This window comes from Polyodon spathula, chromosome 40 (assembly GCF_017654505.1).
Source record: "Polyodon spathula isolate WHYD16114869_AA chromosome 40, ASM1765450v1, whole genome shotgun sequence".
Taxonomy (NCBI): Eukaryota; Metazoa; Chordata; class Actinopteri; order Acipenseriformes; family Polyodontidae; genus Polyodon; species Polyodon spathula.
This window is the reverse complement of record NC_054573.1, coordinates 514,485-536,148: the sequence shown is the minus strand read 5'-3', so window position 1 is coordinate 536,148 and position 21,664 is coordinate 514,485. Positions and strand designations below refer to the sequence as shown.

The following is a 21,664-nucleotide window of genomic DNA, read 5'->3' as shown; positions in this document are numbered from 1 at the left end:
ATGCTTAGTGCCAGTTTTACAATTTTTGCATCTTTTAATAATAATAATAATAATAATAATAATAATAATAATAATAATAATAATAATAATTGCTGATGTTAAAATGTCAGCCTTATGAGGTGTTTTCAGTAACAACGATTGTGTGCATCTTTGAAAAGCCTTTTCAAGCACGTGCTTCAAGTACATGTATATTTGTAATATGCATCCTACCATGGTATATATATATATATATATATATATATATATATATATATATATATATATATATATATATATATACATACACACACACACACACACACACACACACACACACACACACACACACACACACACACACACACACTGTCTATTAAATGCTCAGTTTAAAACGGGAGAGGGTTACGGTTACAATGTCCAGTGCACCTTAACTCTTTTGCTCTTTTAACGACAAACGCATGACATTTACATTTTTTGTTGTTCTTTTTTTATCACACTTCGTCCGTTTTCACACACTCGCAGTCCTTTGACCGACAGGATGGCTATTGTCAGGTGATTTTACACTGAATTAGCATATGGCTGTTTTTTTGTTTTTTGTTTTGTTTGTTTTGTTTTTGTCGTTGCTGTTTATTTCACTATTCAATGCAGCATTGTGTTCTTAGCAAAGGCGGGTTTTCAATCGCTCTGCTTCCCAGAGAAGTTTTCATTCTAATTCAAGGCGACCGTCCCTCCCGTCTTCTGCGGCAGTCTAGACTTGAAATTGCTTTTTTAGAATAGGGGTACTGAGGTGCAAAGGATGAATAGAGCTCCTTCAACAACTGCGCTTGTGCCACCAGCGGTGAAAAGCCTTGGTAGCAAACAGCGGGAAATCCAAAGTTGTTTGTAAGAACGTTAGGTCTGAATGGGGTTGAAGGTTCGAGATACAAATAAGAACTTTTTCTGCAAGAATGCGCAAGTCCTAGACTCTGATTTTTTTACAGTTTAACATCTTTTAAATATATATATATATGTGTGTGTGTGTGTGTGTGTGTGTGTGTTTTTTAAGGTGGAATGTTGCATGAGCAGAGGGACTGCGAGGTCATTTCTGCACATTGGGGCTCCAATGATGCAATGCCGAAATTCTCCACCTGAGTGCGCTGACCCTTCTGGCCTGCCTCGACCACGCCCCCCCGTGTAGTTGTGCCTCGTGCCCCGCCCCCTCAGGTGTAGTCCTGTCTCAGGCCCCGCCCCCTCACCTGAATCGCAGGTGCTGCGGGCAAGATGGCGGCGAGGCGAGTTTGTGTTCCTCCTGTTGCTAAATTTTATTTATTTTTTTATTTTTTTATTGCTTTTTAATTATTTTGTATTTCCCTGTGGCATAGCCTAGTAACAATGGGACATCTAAATGGATATTTCTCTGTTTGGAAGAAAAAGAGGAATCAGGTGTTTAAAGGTATGCTGTTTTTTTTTTTTTTTTTTTTTTGCATTTCACATAATGCTAGCTGTTTGTTTTAATATGTTTAAGTTTATATGTTGCCGGCACTAATATTTACACTAGCCGGGCGTTGCAGTTGTTAAAATGTAAATACAGATGCATTTAACTGAAATAATTCAATACAACACGTATTTGAGGCATTAAAACGCCAACATTTAACTTTGTCCTTTTAAAACGTGTTCTTTTAAGTGTCTGAAACGGTTTTCCTGTAGTATAGGTGGCGTTTCCTGTGCATTTATGTATGTATGTATTTTTAATGTATTTTTAATGTATTATTATTATTATTATTATTATTATTATTATTATTATTATTATTATACAATACACATTTCTAACGCTCCTTTCATCACAAGGATCCCAAAACGCTTAACACACATAAATGATCAATTGATCCACTAAGTTAACGGCAATACAAAAATGAATAAAACAGAAATTTTGACAAGAGTTAAAAAATGTGGTTTTATTTGTAAAATCAGGAAATAACTAAGATAAAAAAGAAAGTTTGTAAAAAAAAAACAGAACAATTAAAAAGTATAATAATAATAAACATTGCAAAAAACAAAGCAGTTTTGATTGTAAAATAAAAAACTAAGAAAAATAAAAATCCTATTTTGTAAAAATGCGTTTTCAATCTTGATTTAAAAATATTAAGTCCCAGGCTTCCCTAACAAAAGAAGAAAGGTCATTATGGCGGCATTAACCCTCTCTGATACACATAAAAAAAAAAAAAAATGAGAACGTGTAAAATCACTATTGTGTATTGCTTGGATATTTGAGGTGACTCACGGGGTGTCAGTGTATGGTAACGTATTGTGAACCTTATATTAGTCTGTGTATGTCACAATTAAAATTGAAAATAGGAAACAATCGAATAGACTATTTAAAAAATGAATTTTATTCTCGCTTGCTGTCATTGAAATAATGCATTATTTGTGATGTGTATATTTTAATGCAAAAATATTATTTTGCTTACTGTTTCCTACTGATTATAATATATATATATATATCTATATATATATATATATATATATATATATATATATATATATATCCTGAAGTGTGGTCTGTGAGTAACTGTACTTCAAGGTGATGTACGATCATCACACTACTGTAATCTTATAACTAACAACACAGTACTGCAGGATAGCCAGGCTGTCACGTTTTCATTCACAGAATCGATGACCACAATAGTGCAACAACCCGACAGTGTGTTCTGTATATCAGAATTCACTTTGAAAATAATATACATTTATACTAGAGTTGTATTTTCGGGAAATCCGGCGATCGTTGAAATGATTTGAGCTGTCGTCTCGTGTTTAAACGCATTGTCTTTTGTTAATATTAGCTGGTAAAATTGATGTGATTCGCTTACTTGCAAACTTTAACAAGGGCACTGTATGAAGCGTTAGATCGTAGATGAATCAAGTCGGTGCTACACTGTTGCTTTTATAAGCTAATTCTCCCCTGTGTGCAAGTGATGTAACACAGCATTGTTTAATAAACGGGTTTTTGTATCAGTCTGATATTATAACCCGTGCAGTTTAACACATCAGGAGCGTGTTACAGTGAGAATGACATTCTAACTAAAGAGATTCCTGTGCGTTAATCTGTTTCATTAGAACATTCTCTTGTAGTCTTTAGGTTCTAGAATCATTTGAAGGGTAAAAACAATGTAAATGATATTCCATAATTCAATGTTATGAACTCGTTATGTAGGTCTTGACTGTTATGAAGGAAGATCCAATCTTGTGTTTGTTTGATATCTTGTTTATATACTGTTTGCTCACGTTATCACTTGTATTGCAGAATGAGATGCATCTCGATGTTGCCAACTCTGGTCTAGCGTTTGCTTATTTATACCTGCCGGGGTTTTCTGACTTCAAGTTTAAATGGTAAGCCACCTGCTGCGCACACAGACAGCATTTTTCATTTGTTTTGTATGTTTCCTTTCAACCGTCACGATTGCAATACCTCTCAGCATTTCTATTCATGTGAGATCGATCACTGAATATAGATGCGCAAATTATCCGAGCTGGCTACAGAAAACATGTGATTTTAAGTGCATTTAAAAAAAAAAAAAAACTACAGCAACATTTGACTGTGAAAAATACAGAACGACTTGAAGAATGTCAGTTGCATTCAGACACACGTTGTAAAACACGGTTTGTTTATTTGCTTTGGAGCTCAAGACAGCACGAACGGTGCAGCTGTGCAGCAATGATAGAACGCATGTAAACACAGAGCCTAACACGGTTTGGGTGATGCACTGTTGTGTATCTATTTCGAGTTAATCACTGTGTGTGTCTTCTTGTTTATTTCTGGGGAACGACGATGCTGGGGTCTGCTCACCCTGATGTTCCTGCTCTTCGTGACGGTATCCGTTGCCATGACGAGGAGGAGTAATGTAATGTCTTGTTGATTTTAACAGTATTTGTGTATATTGTTTTAATTACTGTTACTTTATTATTATTATAGTAAGTATAATCTAATTGCTACAGAAATATTTGTGCAATTGTAATAACACGCTGCTGTTGCTAACGTTTGGAAATGTTACATTTACAGAATGCCTCAATTGATTCAATAAATGTATCTTTTTTATTGTAGTAATAAATGTATCTTTTTTTATTGTAGTATTCCTTGTTTCTTGACGGGTTACGGATGATGATGTTTGGTGACGTTTTTGGCTAGCAGAAGAAAATCTTCCCGGTGCATTTGCTTCCAGTACCCAACAAACCACGCAATGCAGTTTCTCTTTGAATCGCGCTCTTCGCGACAAGGGGGAAACTCTATTGCACGGTTTGCGGGATACTGTAGATGCTACCCTTGGTTGCGCTGGTGAAAATTTTCCCGCCAAAAAACTTAGTATATAGGTGATTGAGAGCACAGGAGTGGAGGTACTTGGAGCACTCCAAACAAGGCAATAGCCAGCCCACCTCTCCACCCCATTGGGAGAGGAGGTGAGCTGGTTACCGCCTTATTTGGAGTGCTCCAGCTGTGCTCTTGATACCCTATATACCTGTATGCATATATGGTGCTAATATCTCTGTATTGTAAATTTGAACACTCCAAATAAAACGCTAGCCAGCCTATCTCCCATTGAAGGAGGGAGCTGAGCTGGCTGCAGTCTGGTGTGCTCAAAGTAACAATGCCGTGATATTACTACCATATAAGTGTATGCACAGGTACACTGCCCTCCTCCGGATATTGGGTCAACCGTGAACATCCCAATATCTGATAGAGGGCAGTGTAAATATGCATACACACACAGTCAAGAGCATAGCCAGCCCACCTCCCTTCCCCACTGGGGAAGGGAGGTGGTCTGGCTACATCCTGGCTACATTTGATTGACATGTGAAAGGACAACCCCCTCGGGTACCCTATATACTAAGTTTTTTGGCGGGAAAATTTGCACCGGCACAAAAAAGGGGTGGCTTCCGCAGTATCCAACAAAAAATGAAACGGAGCTCCCCCTCGCCAATTGTGCAAGTTGGGGGGGGAATCTCCCTTGCATCGTTTGTTAGGTACTGTATTCACCACTGATCTCAGCAAGGTTTCCGCACCAAACAACTTACCCAAAGCCAGACAACATGGATCTAGTAGAAAACGATGGACACAGAAATAAACAATACAGCTTTATTACACAGTGAATCCATGACGTAATCAAGCAGGTAAACAGCGACCACAATTCAACACATCAAATACACAAAGTGCATGGAAATAAGTGACTTCACATCACTGGGCTAACAGAGAAACGTAACATCACTGTAAATAAAAAAAAAAAAAAATGGGCAAAAATGCAGTATTACATCAAAATGCAAAACATGTGCAAGTATCAATTGGTGAAAAACTACAACTTGCCAACAAAGTCACGGACTCCATCTCCTTGCTTCAGCCTCCCAGGAATTCGAGAAAGAGGACCAGCAAAGACACAGAGGGGAAAAAAAAAGTGCATCAGGAGTGGGACTGCTTCCCTGAAACAAATAACAACAATTAACAAACAAACAAGCAGAATAAAGAACGACACCAACATACACTACAGTGACACTGCTCTCTGAAAGATGTGAATGAGGGTATTTGGCTGCAAAGTCTCGAACAGAATTAACTGTATAAGAAGTCAGAATGGACCAAACCTGCACGAGCAATCATGACTGCAATCTTCCGTGCATTAAGAACAGCCGGATAAGCCGCATACATGCAAGGCTGTACTGCTACGGTTTTAACAACATGTTAAAACATCATTAGCTATCTTTAACATGTAATGTACCTGGTCTAAATTACATGTAACGTTAAAATACATTGCATGGCCGGCAATGAACTGACTATTCTGAAATGATCATGTCTGCGTTAATAAACCACACAGTACTGCACTTGTTTACGTCAAAAATGGCTATATTACTTTGAGGGAAGTCAATGGATTTATGTTTAGAATTATATACCTGTATTACTTTACACAAATAGATTGATATAATACTGATTTCCCTTAGATATGCGTTCTCATACTTTTAAAGTCCAGTACAGTTTGCTATAGCTTACTGAAAATGTCCCGTTTGAATCAATAGTGATGCATATGTATGGTGAATTATATTTTAATAGTTACCAAAAACAAAACGAAACGCAAGTATTTAGGCGGTAATGCAATCTAATAATGCGCAGTAATCTGCAAGACAAGGTAAAAACTCTCCACTTACCAGGAAAAGCGCATGAAGGAGTCACCGATTTCACACCCTCTCATAACAGACAAAGACATGATCCACGATGCACCTCTTTCTGAACAACAATAAACAAATAAACTGTTAGGAATGAAGCCATAGCAATCCCGTACCGTTCACAGTTGAAGAGAGTTTGACTGATCCCATTTGTATTGTGCTATATATAATGTGTGTTACTGGCACTGTGCTCTACTGTAATGTCCAATATACAATACAGACATCTGCAACTGTTTTACTCTTTTCCGTTGTGGTTGTTTTTTTTCTCCTGTATGTTTTTTTTTTTTTTTTTTTTTTTTTTTTAAAGCTAAACATTACATTTAAAAAATGACTGATTGCATGTGAAAAACAAACTAAGGTTCTGTTCCAGATAGATGGTATTTATTGCCGGGGCAGTGTTTTTACCATTCTGGAATGGACGTGTTTGTTTTCAGAGCACACTCCGTCACCCGTTCATTGAATAAAGTGTATATTTGCATGTACGAATCACGTGGGTGTGTAAATGCATATACCCCGAGTGATTATACACGTTGTCTCTGTGATTAAAAGTATGTGTGCATCGTTTTTCGTAATATTAAAACATATATGCCTGTATGTAGCCTAACAATATGATCTGTAATCTGCAGACAAGGTAAAAACTCTCCACTTACCAGGAAAAGCGCGTGAAGGAGTCACTGATTTCACACCCTCCCATAACAGACAGACAGAGCCCACCTGTTTGTGCAAAAAATATATTTAAAACTGCGAGGAAACAGAATAATCATACCGTGTACAGATCCCAAAGTAACGCGTGGGATGGTTACATTTGTATTGTATTAGAATAGTTTTGACGGGTTATTATAAGTAGGATTTTTACCGGCTGTTGATTTTCCTTGCATTACTTCTATAACTACCCATTCACTTTCAATAAGCTTAGCATTATCTAACGAAGAGCCCCACCTTTGGTCTTGTTGTTAAACTAGTGGCAGCTGCGTTTTGGGAAGATTCTTTCTGGCACAGAATATTCAACTGTCTCAAGTCACTCGATATTTATTCCTATCTCTTATTATATATATATATATATATATATATATATATATTATATATATATATCGTGTAATGTATCATGTATCATGATGTAACATGTTTTAAAAAACATATTTGAACGAAATGTAACCAATATTACAAACATAACAAAAATAATAATAATAACGGTGTGCAAAACGAAACTGCCAAAATGTGGCCAAACTTATATTGCAACTGAAGCTCCAGTTAAAACATAAACAGTAGCACTACACAAGTTAAAAAAAAATTAATCAATTTGTCAGTTCAGCCGCAAGCAAAGCACTTTGAATTTAATGCACAAACAAACAGAGTTACCTTATCAGGACGAAATGTGTTTTGTTCAAACTTCATACAAAAGCAAAAAAACAGTGCACGCAATTATTGTATTGTATTCCCCTAGAACAATCCACAGGGATACTAAATTATTAAAAACAATACAAAAAATAAATTAAATTCAGCTAGACCAGCAGCACAAACTCGCCTTGCCGCCATCTTCCCCTCTGCACCAGCGATTCAGGTGAGGGGGGCGGGACCCGAGTCAGGACTACACCTGGAGGGCGTGGTTAGAGAGGACTACACCTGGAGGGCGTGGTTAGAGAGTACTACACCTGAGGGGGCGTGCCCGAAACACAACAGCAGCTCCCCCAAGTGGAGAATATCGCCATCTCATCATTGGAGCAGAGGGAGCAATTGCTTTGGTTAAGCTAGCTGAGACCTATCTATCTTTGTCTATTCGTATCTTGAGATCCCATACTCAAAGTTAAAGACTTACAAGGCAATAATCTACACAATATCACATGAAAAACATATGCTAAAGTAACACATAAAGGAACTTGCAGTATGAAATATAAACGGAGAGCCAGCCAAAGTTCTGCTCGAAGAATTCTGAGAAATATTCGAATCTGTAGAATGGCATGGCAATAGCAGATTGGTGCTGAAACGCGTGCAAAATATACTACAGTTACACTTTTTGTCCGGTTAATCTAAATCAGAAACAGAGAATTACATTTAAAGTACTAAGCTAATCTTTGAGCATTAATGAGAAGCCAAAAACACTCAACTGTAACTCGGGCAAAGCAAAAGAAAACACATCTAATGAATAGGGTTAGGAAGAACGAGTCTCAAACCTGTTTTTAAATGCAAATTCGCTCGCTTGTGCGCTCTAGAGAGCAATTTCCTGTATTTCTAGCCGGTGCTCCAGTGGCGCAATCGGTTAGCGCGCGGTACTTATACAGCAGTACATTGCAGAGCAATGCCGAGGTTGTGAGTTCGAGCCTCACCTGGAGCAAAGTCTTTTTTGACAGAAATTTTTAAATCGTTTATTCAATATTATATAATGAATAAATAAATAAATAAAAACTCAATATCTATTTCAAAATTCTGACATTCTCACCTACCGTGTTCCACTTTCTAGCTACTATAGCCCGACTTTAAAATAAAAATAACGAAGGATGATGCACATTCTCCATTCTCAAACGTTTAGCCATGTGCTGCCTTTTCTGAATATTTGATTCTTTAAGCGACAGCTCCCCAGATTAAGGCAATCGGTAGAAGAAAATGGACGCAATAATTTTCTATTATTTTTTTTAATATATTTGTTGAGTTCCCTAAACGTTTAAACTTTAACATTAAGCAGGTTAAAACATTGGGGATTTTTGTAACCTATCAAAAAAAGCCACTATCGGGAACAGTGACTTGAAACCTGGCTCCAAGAGACCACCAGGAGACCTAATCTGAGGCAACGTTGCTCTATCCAACCCAAAGTCTCCCCTAGTGTGCCATGCAGTGGTACAAAGTGGCTTAGTGTTCTCTATGCTTCAGAGTGCCATTTGATTATATTGTGTTCTAAACCTTTATGTAAATGAGACTACATGCATGCAATCTTTAAGTGAACATGAAACAAAAATATGAATACACATTGAATAACCTTACATTGTACACATCCAACTTTATAAAAACCTCTCTCTCTCTCTCTCTCTCTCTCTCATTTTAACATCTGTACACAGAACCTGTTTGTTATAAGCTTCGTCTTGTGCAATAAACGTTTTTAAATTCTGGTTATAAAAACTTCTGCATCCAGTCAAGCCCTGATAATACAATGTATCTACAAGCTGGTTCTGAGGGGCGCTCTGGGTTGCTCTATTAGATACGGATGTCCTGGGAGACCGTAGGAAAGCGTAAACTGTAATAATTGCTTTAAAGGATCCCTTGGAGGGAAATGTTTTGTGAGGCAGCATCCTGCCCATGAACTGACTGGATGAAGCTTGAGCAGAAGGCGGGAGGATACTTGCCCTTCTCTCTCCCTCTCTCTCGCTCCATCTATCCCTCCTCTTCTCTCACACTCTGATATAGTGGACCTAGTTGGCTATATCGAATCAAGACTCAGCCCTCCACAGCGCGTAGAGTTGGAGAAACCAGTTTGCTTGGGTATGTAACGATAAACACCATTTTATATCTCCGTCAATGTTTTTTTTTTTTTGGTTCTCATTTAAAAGATCTTCTTTACACGTGGATTGGAACTATCTGCGTTGAGAATTGCCATGCTTGCAGTAATGGAAAGAATCCGATTAACTACTAGAGCAGGGTTAGAAGAAACCAAAGTGGTACTTATTTTAGTAAGGATATACCACGCAGTGGGGACGTGAGCTTCCCATTCCCCCCCGCGAGTGTGCCTGACGTCTGCCCTAGGACTACCCTGCAAGGGGGCGAGGGAGCAGTTCAGCCCATCCAAACCTTGGGCTGGCGGTATTTGTTATTAATAGTATGGTATTTCTTATCTTTTATTTAAAATTTAAAACGTGACGTTTAAATGTAACTGTTGATTCTGCAAATAAAGCCCTCCAGATGTTTTTTTTTTTTTTTTCTTATGACGCCTCAGTATAAAATAAGAAAGTGAAGCCTAGGAATGATAAATATATTGGTGCTTTCCTCCCCGCAGTGATGATAGAGCTTCATGTGTTCAGAGCTTCGTCGCCGCTGTGAAATCTCACTGCTCCGATTACAGGCTCGTCTCACTTGACTGTCCTCAAAATATAACGCAGCAGTTTGTAGCCAGAACTATGGATACAAAAAAAAAAAAAAACAGTGAAGAAATATTAATTTAGAATGTATCGACTTACATAAACACAGCTTGTGTTCTGGTTTTCAAAGAAATTCATTTGGTACTTAATGGGTTAAGGCTACAAACCTAATTTCACTTAAAGACACTTTAAGTGCTGTAAACCGCTAGCTGTGCATCCACAGGCTATTTTAGCAGCTGTCAGAGAATATAGATTTAGTAATTAAGGACTATCTGTAAAATAGTTGTGTTGTGCACGCACACATTATATATATTATATGGATGAGCAGAAAGCATCACAATATCAAAAAGATCATTCAGTTATGTACAGGGCAAGACTATACAACAGAGCCTTGGCAGTTATTCAGAAGCAGTCATTTTGTGTTTGTGTGTTTTTGTTGACCGTATACCCATTCCAGCAAACATAATTCAAACCCAGGAGATGCTGTATCATCTTACATTCTCCCTGTCGTCAAACCACAAAACAATGTTAAATGCCTCCCATAAGCTTTAATGCTGTTACCTTGCTAATAAGTGACAGGCTCTCCTGCGTCAGCTCTCTCTGGATGTAGTAATACTATCCAAATGTATCTGGGACTTTGAAACCAAGGCTGAATTAGAATGTTTGCAGGTGCAATGGATAGTGTTGTGTGAGATGAGGTCAAAAGCTTTGAAACCATAAATTCAGAAGAGCACAAGCCTAGCCTCCAACTTGTTACACATGCAATGGAAGTTCCTGTACGGCATTGGAAGCACAATCTAATACACACTGTAATGTGTGTTTTTGCAGCTTCCCTTTGTTTTTCAATATTGCATTGTAATAATTAAACACATGGAATTCAAAACCATGTCGTTTTACATAGTTCTGCTAGTTATCACCACTTAAGCTCAGCCTCTTGATATTAAAAGGATTTGACCCAATAGACTCAAGGCTGTTACAATTTTTTGCAAAACCAAGAGGAATTTATTCCAACAATACTTAAAGCATCCTGAACCTACGAGCAGTGTCTTTACTATGGAATAGTGTGCAGGATGTGTCACAGAGCTCATTGGTGTCCCTATGAGGGAATAACGGTTACAGGGAGTTGGGTCAAGCGTGTCTCAGCTTGTTACCTCAGCTGGGATCATGCCTCGAGGGCTGGCTCAGGCGGTGTGCTAATAATTAACAGTGTTGTAAATAGCACAGCCCCATATGTTACTTTCTAATGATTTCAGGGAATGGGAGCCATAGAGCTCACCGAGCTGGAGAATGCAGTGCTCAGCTTTCTAACAGCCTGCATTTCACAAAGATAAACAGTTTTCTAATTGATGCAATTAACATATTGAGAGGCTTGGTGCTGTTCTAGAGGAGACAGCTTCCACCTTACTGGTGCACTACTTACTGTACAGCCTTCTGTTGTGAATTTTCTTTCCTCCTCCTCTCCTCTTCCTTTGCAGCTTTCTTTCCAGGGTCGAAGGGCTGGCCCATGCAAAGGGGTCTCCAAAGGGACCTGTTACAGAAACTGTGCTCCACGGACATTTCAAATATGACGCTTACAACAAGTAATTTTAATCTAGCTGAGACAGTGGCGGTTGCTTTTGGATGATTTTTTTTGGATGCTAAGGGAAACGTTTTGCAAGGTGGCTTTTGGTGAAGCTTTCCACTGCCGTCGTTCAGTGTGAACATCATTCGTTGCAAACTTTCTCTTAGTTGGAGGTCTCATTTGAGGGCGGTTCAATTCAAGCCGAAAGGCGAGATTCTGGGCCACACATTTCCCTATCAGGCCCTTAATCAAGGTCACTTATTGAATGATTCATTGTGATGGAGGTGTTTGTTCCTGATCCAGCCTTGGCTGCTATTTGATTCCCCTGCATCCCTTTCTGTGTTTGTCCAGTGCCTGGCCATTGAGTGGTAGGGTGAAGGAGAGACCATGTCCAACAATATGGCAAAGATCGCAGAGGAGCGCAAGGCAGTGGAGCAGCTCAAGCTGGAGGTCAACATTGACAGGATGAAGGTCAGTCTGGGCTACACCAGAAAGGATCTTCTTTATCTCTGCTGTGCTATTCGTCATGATAAACTCATAAAGATACAACAAAAAGTCCTGCAAGCCTCATTTCTTCCTCTTTAAATATTCTCATATTTTTGTCTATCAAGTTATTATTATCAATGTGTTATTTGGTAAGAGCCACTCTAAGGATAGACAGATCTATGATGAACCCCTTACGGTACACAAGGAATTGAGCATTTGTTCAGATGGTTTCTTCATAAATACATTTGAGAGCGACTCATGAGGAGAAAACTGACCATTCGGATGAGCAGATCCAACCTGACAGTACACTGTGAAATAAGAATGTTAGCATCATTTTTTTTGTGTGTGTTTGTGTGATGTCCCTTCTATTTAAAAGGGTAGACATTGAACACAAGGTCCTTGTTTGGTCTGTAGGTTTCGAAGGCTGCTGCTGACCTCCTGGCATTCTGCGAGGCTCATGCGAAGGAAGACCCCATGGTGACCTCAGTGCCCTCCTCAGAAAACCCCTTTCGTGAGAAGAAGCTCTTTTGTGCCATCCTGTAATCCAACCACAACATCAACAACCATATTATTATTTATTTGGCAGACGCCTTTATCCAAGGCAACTTATAGGTGTTAGAGGGTTACAATGTAAGCTTAATATTTAAATACAGTGTAGTTTACAGCAAGTAAGCAATAGTGCAACACAGTATTGTATTTAGACAATGCAATACTGTGAATTGAGTACATTGTAGAGAATCAAGTTTTTTTTATTTGTATTTTTTCCCCCAATTTGAAATATCTAGTTATGTTTTTTCTCCTTACACAGCACAGACGTTCTGAGGGCTTGAGAGCATCTTCCGATCTCACAAGCCTAAAGCCAGAATCGCTTTAACGCCAAGCGACCCAGAGCAGAGGTGGGCGGGCTACCGATCCCGGAGAACAGAGATCAGCCCTCATTTTTATCCACTCTGAATGCACTCAGTGTCTGGCCAGTAGGGTTCGCTGTTGCACGATGAGGATGCTGGTTTCTCATCCCCTACCCCAGGAGCGTCAGAGTCAACGTGATGCCCCCTTTGGAGTCACCAGCAAAGTTCGGCCTCTTTGCACAGCCCGGTTGCAAACTGACGTCTTGCATGCTGACTCATCCTGCGTGCCCAGCAGCAGTGCTTTAACTGGAGGACCCCTAGAATCAAGCGTTTTAAAAGGTTAAACATTGGATTGATTTATTCTTATTTTTATCTATTTTTGCATTTATATACAACGTTTTTTTTGTAGTTCAAGATTTAGAAATACTAAAAGATATACTCTACAAAAGGCTCTATATAAAATAAAGACTGATTTAATGACAAACGTTTTGATGGCAGCGTCTTTGAAGATTTTGGTTTCTTTTAGCATAAATGAGGATAGCGTAAACATTCGATCAAAAGGAAATGCTGATCATTTAGAAATAAACAATATTTTTGTGCATATTTTAGAAAACTATTTGTATATTTTAAAAAGCAACACTGTAAAAAAGCTTCAACTAAGCTACTTTCTATAGAGTGCTTTTCGATATTGTATTGCTAGTAATATTTGTTGTTTATTATACAGAAAAGGCAATAAAAAATGAACTTTACAGAATTAATTTGTAATCATTCATTAACTATGTAGTGCTAATGCTCTTGTGCTGATAAGACAAGGGAAATACTCCTGCATATTCTTCACACTGACTCTAGCAAGGTAACTTCAAATCTTTGCAGCTTACTCAATAATTCCAACAATATTACCTATTAGTTACCACTAGACCTGGGTAGGATTACAATTACAGTCGAATTTACAATTGCAGTACTATTCTGTTCATTTACAATTATGTAATTCAATCTGTTTTCAATCTGTTAGAAGTGTAAAATGGTGGGCTTGTTTACAACATATATTCCCAGAGTCTTTTTTTTTGAGAACAGTAAAGTTACACGAGCCTGTAATCAAAGCAGTGAGATTTCAAATGCAGCTTTATCATCACCATGGGGATGAAAAACACTAAAAAATTGATCCTTTCTAGGCTTCAGTTTCTTATTTTCCATTGAAATGCCATAGAAGCACCTGAAGGGCTTTATTTGCAGAATTAACAGTTACATTTAACTTAAGCTTTTGCAGTTAACAAAATCAGAGCAAGTTAACATAACAATATAGTTAGAGAGAACATTTTAATAACAGGTAAGACGCCAGTCAAATGTGCTCCTAAAAACTAGAAAGCAGGCCGTCCTCAAACAAGGACAATGACATGCAATTGTAAATAATTGCTGCAATGCAGAGGAAAAATGACTTTACAATTTGCTCAAGTGGGCCGATTTAGGATTCAATGCGCATGAAAAATGAGACTGTGCCAATAAATGAGGTAAGTACTGTAATTATCCCCATCATATTTTGTTAGCTTCAGTTACTCTGATATCAACTTTACTCTAGGTTACACAGTATGGATTTCTACACAATAGAAGCTCTGCGCTACACTGCCTTTGACTAAAAACCAATCCACGCTCAGCTCAAAAGACTGCTCAAACATCTCCATCGGTTACCACAGGCATATCACGCTGCACACTGTCTGTAATTGGATATTTTTGTTGGCTATTTTCTTTTTTTTCTTTGCTCAACTTCATCTACTGTGATCCAGCCAACCACAAGGGCTACAACTAGCCCTCTCAGATTTTATATTTGAATTTGTGATGCAAAGATAAAAAGGATTGCAGAAACACAGATCTAATTCAATGCATATTGCATGCAGGGAAGCTATGCTAAAACTCTATTAGTTAGACCCCACCTAGAATACTGTGTCCAGTTTTGGTACCTAGATAGAACAGCAACTAGGCTGATCCCAGGACAAAGGCATGAGCTATGAGGACAGGTTAAACTATTTAAATCTCTTCAGGCTTCAAAAGCAAATGGGAAGGAGTCTTAACTGAACTTTATGATTCTAAATGGTATTGATAGAGATTAACTGGTAGCACGACAAGATCAAGAAGTTGAGCAGGTTTTAACAGAAGGTTTTTTGTTTTTTTTTCACAGAGCTGTAAATGCAGGGAAAGCAATTTGATTCCGTCTTTTTAAATATGATCCTCTTAACAAAGGAAAATGTGACCTTTGTAATAAGAAAATGTGAAAGAAATGGAGACTTTTTCGGGGGGGGGGGGGGGGGGGAGAGGTTACTGCGATGTCCTCTGATGATGTTGTGTACGTGGTCTCTCGTTTTTCAGTGTGGCCAACTGCTTTAAATAGAACCCATTCAATTGCTATTTCCCCTCTTGTTAAGTACAAAAATACGCATAAAACAATTCTAACCACTAGAGGTCAGCAAAGACCGTTTTTTAAAACTGAATACTATAAGGGAACTAATTCGATGTCTATAAATGGGTGCGCGCAATCCCAATCGGTATGTTAGTAATTTTCCATTCACTGATTCTAATATTAAAGTTGCACGCATATAGTTTCAACATTAAATCGTTAGACACAAGAAATGAAGCACCTAATTAGAAACAGAAATCCGTTAACCTCGTTTACTGGGGAGAGGATTCAGGTAGCTTTTCTCTCTCGCACTAATGAGTCCCTGTCTTACATATCTTACCTAACTCTGTGTGTGTGTGTGTGTGTGTGTGTGTAGCTGAACTTTGTGATCTCTGCTGACGCACTGTTTTCAGAACAATATCTACACATTGGGAGCGTTAATAAATGACCAGATGAAATGCGCGCTGCAGCGCCCCGAGCGTGCCGTTAGGGCGTTCTGCACGGAGCTGCGCTGAGCGGCTCACTTGCAGTACTCACTGTCAGTGAACATATGAAATATATATATATATATATATATATATATATATATATATATATATATATATATATATAATATATTTCATTCAAGTTCCTAGTATGAAAAGATGGTATAATTTTTTACAAAAAAAAGTTATTTCCCATAAAGGATATTTTGTCTATAAACACAGGTTGTAATATGCAACGTAGACCCAAATAATAGTAATATATTATTATTATAATATATGAATAAGAATAATAATAATAATAATAATAATATAGATCAATCACAAAAGGACAGCAATAATTTGAAATGCATACCATTAAAAAGAAAATTGTCCTATTTATAGATTAACAAATAAAACAAAACAAATCTCATTACGGAGTGAGGAACATTACATTGTGCCTTGAATTACACCTTCATTTTCTTTTTAAATAATTTTTCAGGAGCGCTTTAAAAATAGGTACAAAAACAATCAATTTGTGTGAAGAATATCCAAGACAAGCTTTCACTTGTTCAATCAAACATATTTTACTCGTTGAATCTTTCCATTGGGGATCTCATTCTAGCAGCACGATGGTCGCTGTGTAACACAGAAATGAAATGCAGTGTATGGACTCTGAAGCATCTCTTTGACTGAATCAAGGCACTGGCAAGTTGTTGCTGAAGTGGCTGAAACGGTTTATTACTACAAACCTGTAGAGGTTAGGAATGGGACAGGCAATTTTGAGTTACACGGGACTCATTGGACACTGCGAAATCACAGAACACGAATACCCTTTATTCCTATTGTTTAAAAAAAAAAAAAAGTGTTTTGTTCAAAATCTGTTCTCGAACTGGGGGGTCATAATACTTTCACTGAGTCTCGATCAGTCATAAGCAGTCTGTTGGCTCCGATCGCCAAGTATCTTTTGTTAGCACCAGCAGGAAAGAAAGCGCTCCAATGCATAATGGAAGCAATTACCCATGTAAAGCGTCACCATCTCCCTTGGCTATGGATTGAGTTTGTATTGATATTTCAGTCTCTCGCACTCAATTTAATTCAAGGCGATTATTGTAGAGCCTATAGCGTTCTTCACAGCACAATGCTCTCACTACAGTTCTTAATCGGACAGTTTTAACACTATGCATCTGTTTCCTTCCTTTAATTTCATATTAATCACTTTGATTTATTGACCGCGTCTCCTGCCTAAAACACAAGCCCACCCTTCTGTGCTCTGTTCAGGTAGGAATCAGACTAGCAGGGAGACGTGGAAGAAACAGAAAAATAGAAAAATGGGTTATTGTAGTAAAAGACAAAAAAAAACATAACTAACGATTCAACTGCTGACAGCTCAAAAGAATAAAATAGAGGGTCCGTTATTGTTATGTATTTTTTTTGTAATCAATCATATATATTTGAAAAAAAAATCAAATGAATAAAAAACTAAAAATAAGACAGGTTTATTTATCACATATTTAAGCAGATTATAGATAGTGTAAAATAACTCAATTATAGTACATATTTCCAAATCTGTACACTGGAGTCACAGCATTACCCTGGCTGTGGAGCTCCCTAGAAGAAAAGTCTTTGTAAATCTTTCATCTTTAGAATCACTGCTTTTATCATTGTGCATTATTTCAGCATGACATACACTATCACTACTGGCACTTCAGAGCAGCTGTATTGGGTGCCTTATGCAATATAATCACTGGCTTGCTAGACTATTCATATTGATGCTTGTTTCAACCATGACTCATGGTCCAGAAATATCTGTATTTTTGACTCAAAGACTGTTACCTACTGTTATAATTTTTCTTAACCTTGCAGCTCACACATGTTGGCACAGGAAGTCGTAATTGTACTTTTAAACAGTTCATTCTGTTTTAACAGATTTACAAAACCATAGAGTTCTAACAGTAGACAAATAATGTACAGAGTCTAGGTGGTCTAAAATGAGTGCTAATTGGGGTGTGTGAAACTTATAAGCTTTTGGGTTCCAAGGTGGAGGTTAACAGTATCCTAAGTATTACTCGAATAAATGTGTATGAAGCGATCATGCAAGAACATCTTTAGTTAGGTAAAACCTAGAAAACCTCAATCCAGCTGTTTTTGACGCATGGTGTATGTAGCAGTGCTGCGTGGATGCTGCAGAAAATATTTCTGAAAAGTCAAAGTAAGCCAGTATAGCCAATCTGATTTGACTCTTAACTTGGTAAATGTGTGAAAGCTTGTCTTGCTATGTGGAGTGCAGGAGCAGTTTATACAGCAGGGTCTAGTTAGTGCCAGCAGGGTCTAGTTAGTGCCAGCAGGGTCTAGTTAGTCGTTAACGAGCAGGTTATAGACCAGGTAAATCCATACCTCAAGGAGTATCTTCACACAAACTGAACACATCTCCAACATGTCTACAGCTACAATGGATCCCTCTTTGGCAAGTAACAAATATCTTCCTTAACCTAATCTTATGAATTGTTAATTTAACCATCTGTTTCTCTTTCTCTAAACTGAAAGCCAGTTATATATGAATATTTCAATAAATGAAAATCCCAAGCTTTAACCTTTTTTTGCTCAACAAGAAATCAATAATAAAAAACAGACTTTTTCCACCTTTTACATAAATAAAGCTTTAAAAGGGCAAGGTTTCCGGACTCTAGATACTTCTGGTGTCCCAGGTGTTCCTGGGGTCTGTTTCAGCAGACAAATCTATAGTTAATAAGGCCCTTGCATCAAACGAAAATTACAATTTTCATGGCTTCAAAACTCGCAGTGGGGTAATAGACTTTAATCTCCAAGCACTGCTGGACAGAGAGTCCAGTCACTCGAGTCTGCCTCCTTGAAGCTGGGAGACACTTAAGCAATGCATGAAAAGGGGAAGGGACAAAATCGTCCATCTGAGGTTCACTGTGGAGATCCACAGGCCTACAAGACGGTGGGAAGCTGTGACCTGCTTCGAAACATCAGGGAAGCTGAAAAAGTGTAATATTTAAGCAAAGAAAGCAATTATGAACAGCTCGGGCACACGAAGAGAATATACAGCCTTCACTTAGCAGCTGATTATTTCAACTGTCTATTCTGTATGTAGGAGGCAGTTTGTTTTTGGGAAAAAAATCTTGTGAAGCAATATTGTGCAGCCCTTCGGGACTTCGTCTTATCCAGCATGTTCTTGCAGGTTCACCAAACTCTAATGTGTTAATGAAAATGTTTAAAGTCTTGGGTATGACATCTTTAATGGAGCACGGAAATTGATAAAAAGCCCTTCTTTCCAAAGTCAAAAGGTTCCCCAAGCGAACCCACTTACTGAATCACTAACGCCTCAACTGGACAGTTTTGCAAATAGCAGAGAGGATGTGAAGGTTTAGTCATTTGAGGTTTTAATTGTACAAACTGCAGAGTTTATTATATCTGGAAGTCAATACTGTATATCCTCAAAATTAACACTATGCTTGAGTAAGCACCGTAGTCAACAAAAAGCAAATAAAAAAGTAACAGATTTACCAAAGGTCGCCAGCATTGGAAACCGCATTACTTCCAATAAACGCCGCCCTCGAATAAAAGCTGGTACTGTTTTAGACCATTTAAAATAAATGCTGCTGTGTTAATTTGATGATATATACGGTACTCAAGATGAGGTTTATCCACCAAGATAAGCAGAGAAAATCGACTGAAGACCTTGCCACGCCTCTGTGTGGAGTTCTGTGGAAAACATCACAGTGATTTGGGTGATGTGGGTTAAGGCAACATCTGGAAAAGTACGTGCCATTTTTGTTTTAAGTTGCTACATTTCCAAATGCTGCAGACATTCAGCCGCCTCAAACACAAAGGTAACGTGAACTTTAACCTGGCATTGCTACAGTCATGCAATTTATCTGATCCAAGTGGCACTAAATAGTAGGCAACTCCAGTTCTACAGTGCCATTCCATTTCAGGTTTGTTAGGTGTAATGAATGGATTACTGGTACATTGTTCATCTGCTCCCTCAAACCAGTCAGTAAAACTGAATCCTACCTCTCTTGAATTTTTAGATTTTTCTTTACCACCTCACTGGCATGAAGCATGGTGAGAAGCTGCCCCATAAATGACCACATCATTACTGACAACCAGGAGTCATCTGGCTACGTCATAGCTGGGCGCCACTCAACTGTTTTTGAGCTGGACAAGGACAGTGTGTCTCAACCTATGGGTGAGCACAGGGTTGGCTAAGATGGCATTGAAAAACCCACTGGGGCAATAACCCAGTCTTAATTAAATTACTATTAACTGTTTCTGTTTGAGGGTTCCCATGCCACTGCATTACTTTTATTACATCCCATTCACTTCTTTAATGTGCAACAGATCTTCCAGAAGGTCTGACATGTAATAGTTTAGCCTCATTAGTTTGATTGTAGCTCTTCACAGCTTGCATTCAAATTACTGTAGATCTACACACAGCCACCAACAGACATGAGCTTTGTCAATTTTTTTTGCTCAGTGCTTGGTTATGCCTGGTTGCAAGCCCGCTCATACACATGCCACTCTTTTATAAAGTACAAACCCACATCGCTGTCCTGCCCACGAACAAGACTTTCTCTGGTGGTCTTTTGACATTGCATGCTGGTGATGACAATGCTTTAATCAATCAATCAATCAATCTCATCTTGTTCCAATATCAAACTGCCGGTTCCATCTGCAGTCTACAGTCCACAACATGACATTGCCCAAATATCAAACATCACCTGTATGCATCACGTTTTTGCACAATTGCTATTTATGAATGAATTCATTAACTTCCAATGTTGTCCTGATGGTATCATACACTGTACTTTGAACAATTTCAAAGAATTTAATCTTGAAAGGCACTATAAAAATGGAATGCTGGGGTGATTATAGATTTACCTCAAGTAAAGTCTCTCCAACCACAGACAAAGAATCAGTTGTTTTCATCTAAGATGCGTAACAAGATCCAATATTCCTTACCAAATCTCCAAGCTCTACCACTATTAACGTAGCAGCCTGGGTTGTCATAACAACGCTGCTTGTACTCTGAGACTTGGTTCACCCTGTTTCCCTTCCTCAGAGAAGGAGCAGTGATGCAATGATTGCAGCTGGGCCCTTATCTCCGTCTCGCAGCTCTGAATCTGAGAGGCAGACATCAATGCTTCAATCTCTCCCCACAGCAGTTTCAAAACTGCAAAGCTGGAGAAAACGCTAAATTAGTTTTATTATTGAGTATGAAAAATGTAACACTGTACCAAAAATTTTGTTAGCCTCTTTCTGTATTTTTTAAAAGGTATACTGCCGACCCTCTAAAACACATATGCAAAATCATCGTTTAGTATCCTGGCTTATTGTTATAAGCAGCCCATTATCATGACTCTGTATATGAATGATGAGCTTACACTTAAATTACTATACCACACAAAAGCATCAACAAAGTAAACTGACCAAAAAAACTTCTCTTCAATACACAGTAAAGGAAATGTATTGCATGGTTATATAGGCCCAGTAATTTCAAGTCCTACCTACAATTATTTATTAATATTATTTACTTTATCCAAGGTGACTTCTAGGTGTTACATGGCAGTACAGGGTTACAATACAAAATTAATATTTAAATACAGTGTAGTTTACAGTAAGTGCAAATAATATTACTCAAATACAATATGAACTAGGATGCAACAGGT

General features: G+C 38.1%; 1 protein-coding gene, 1 long non-coding RNA gene and 1 other non-coding gene across 3 annotated transcripts; all 3 read left to right on the top strand.

Annotated features, from left to right (window-relative positions):
• Positions 1-337: 337 nt before the first annotated feature.
• LOC121304917 lies at positions 338-4,083 on the top strand. Its single transcript, XR_005948007.1, has 2 exons — positions 338-1,411; positions 3,260-4,083. It is a non-coding gene; the product is annotated as an uncharacterized LOC121304917 (long non-coding RNA).
• Positions 4,084-8,397: 4,314 nt separating this feature from the next.
• Positions 8,398-8,491, top strand: trnai-uau. Its single transcript has 2 exons — positions 8,398-8,435; positions 8,456-8,491. It is a non-coding gene; the product is annotated as a tRNA-Ile (tRNA).
• Positions 8,492-12,171: 3,680 nt separating this feature from the next.
• LOC121304981 (guanine nucleotide-binding protein G(I)/G(S)/G(O) subunit gamma-8-like) lies at positions 12,172-12,948 on the top strand. The gene is made up of 2 exons (XM_041236445.1): positions 12,172-12,255; positions 12,685-12,948. Exons 1-2 carry the CDS (start codon positions 12,172-12,174, stop codon positions 12,811-12,813), a joined length of 213 nt encoding a protein of 70 aa, XP_041092379.1. The 3' UTR covers positions 12,814-12,948.
• The last annotated feature ends 8,716 nt before the right edge of the window (positions 12,949-21,664 follow it).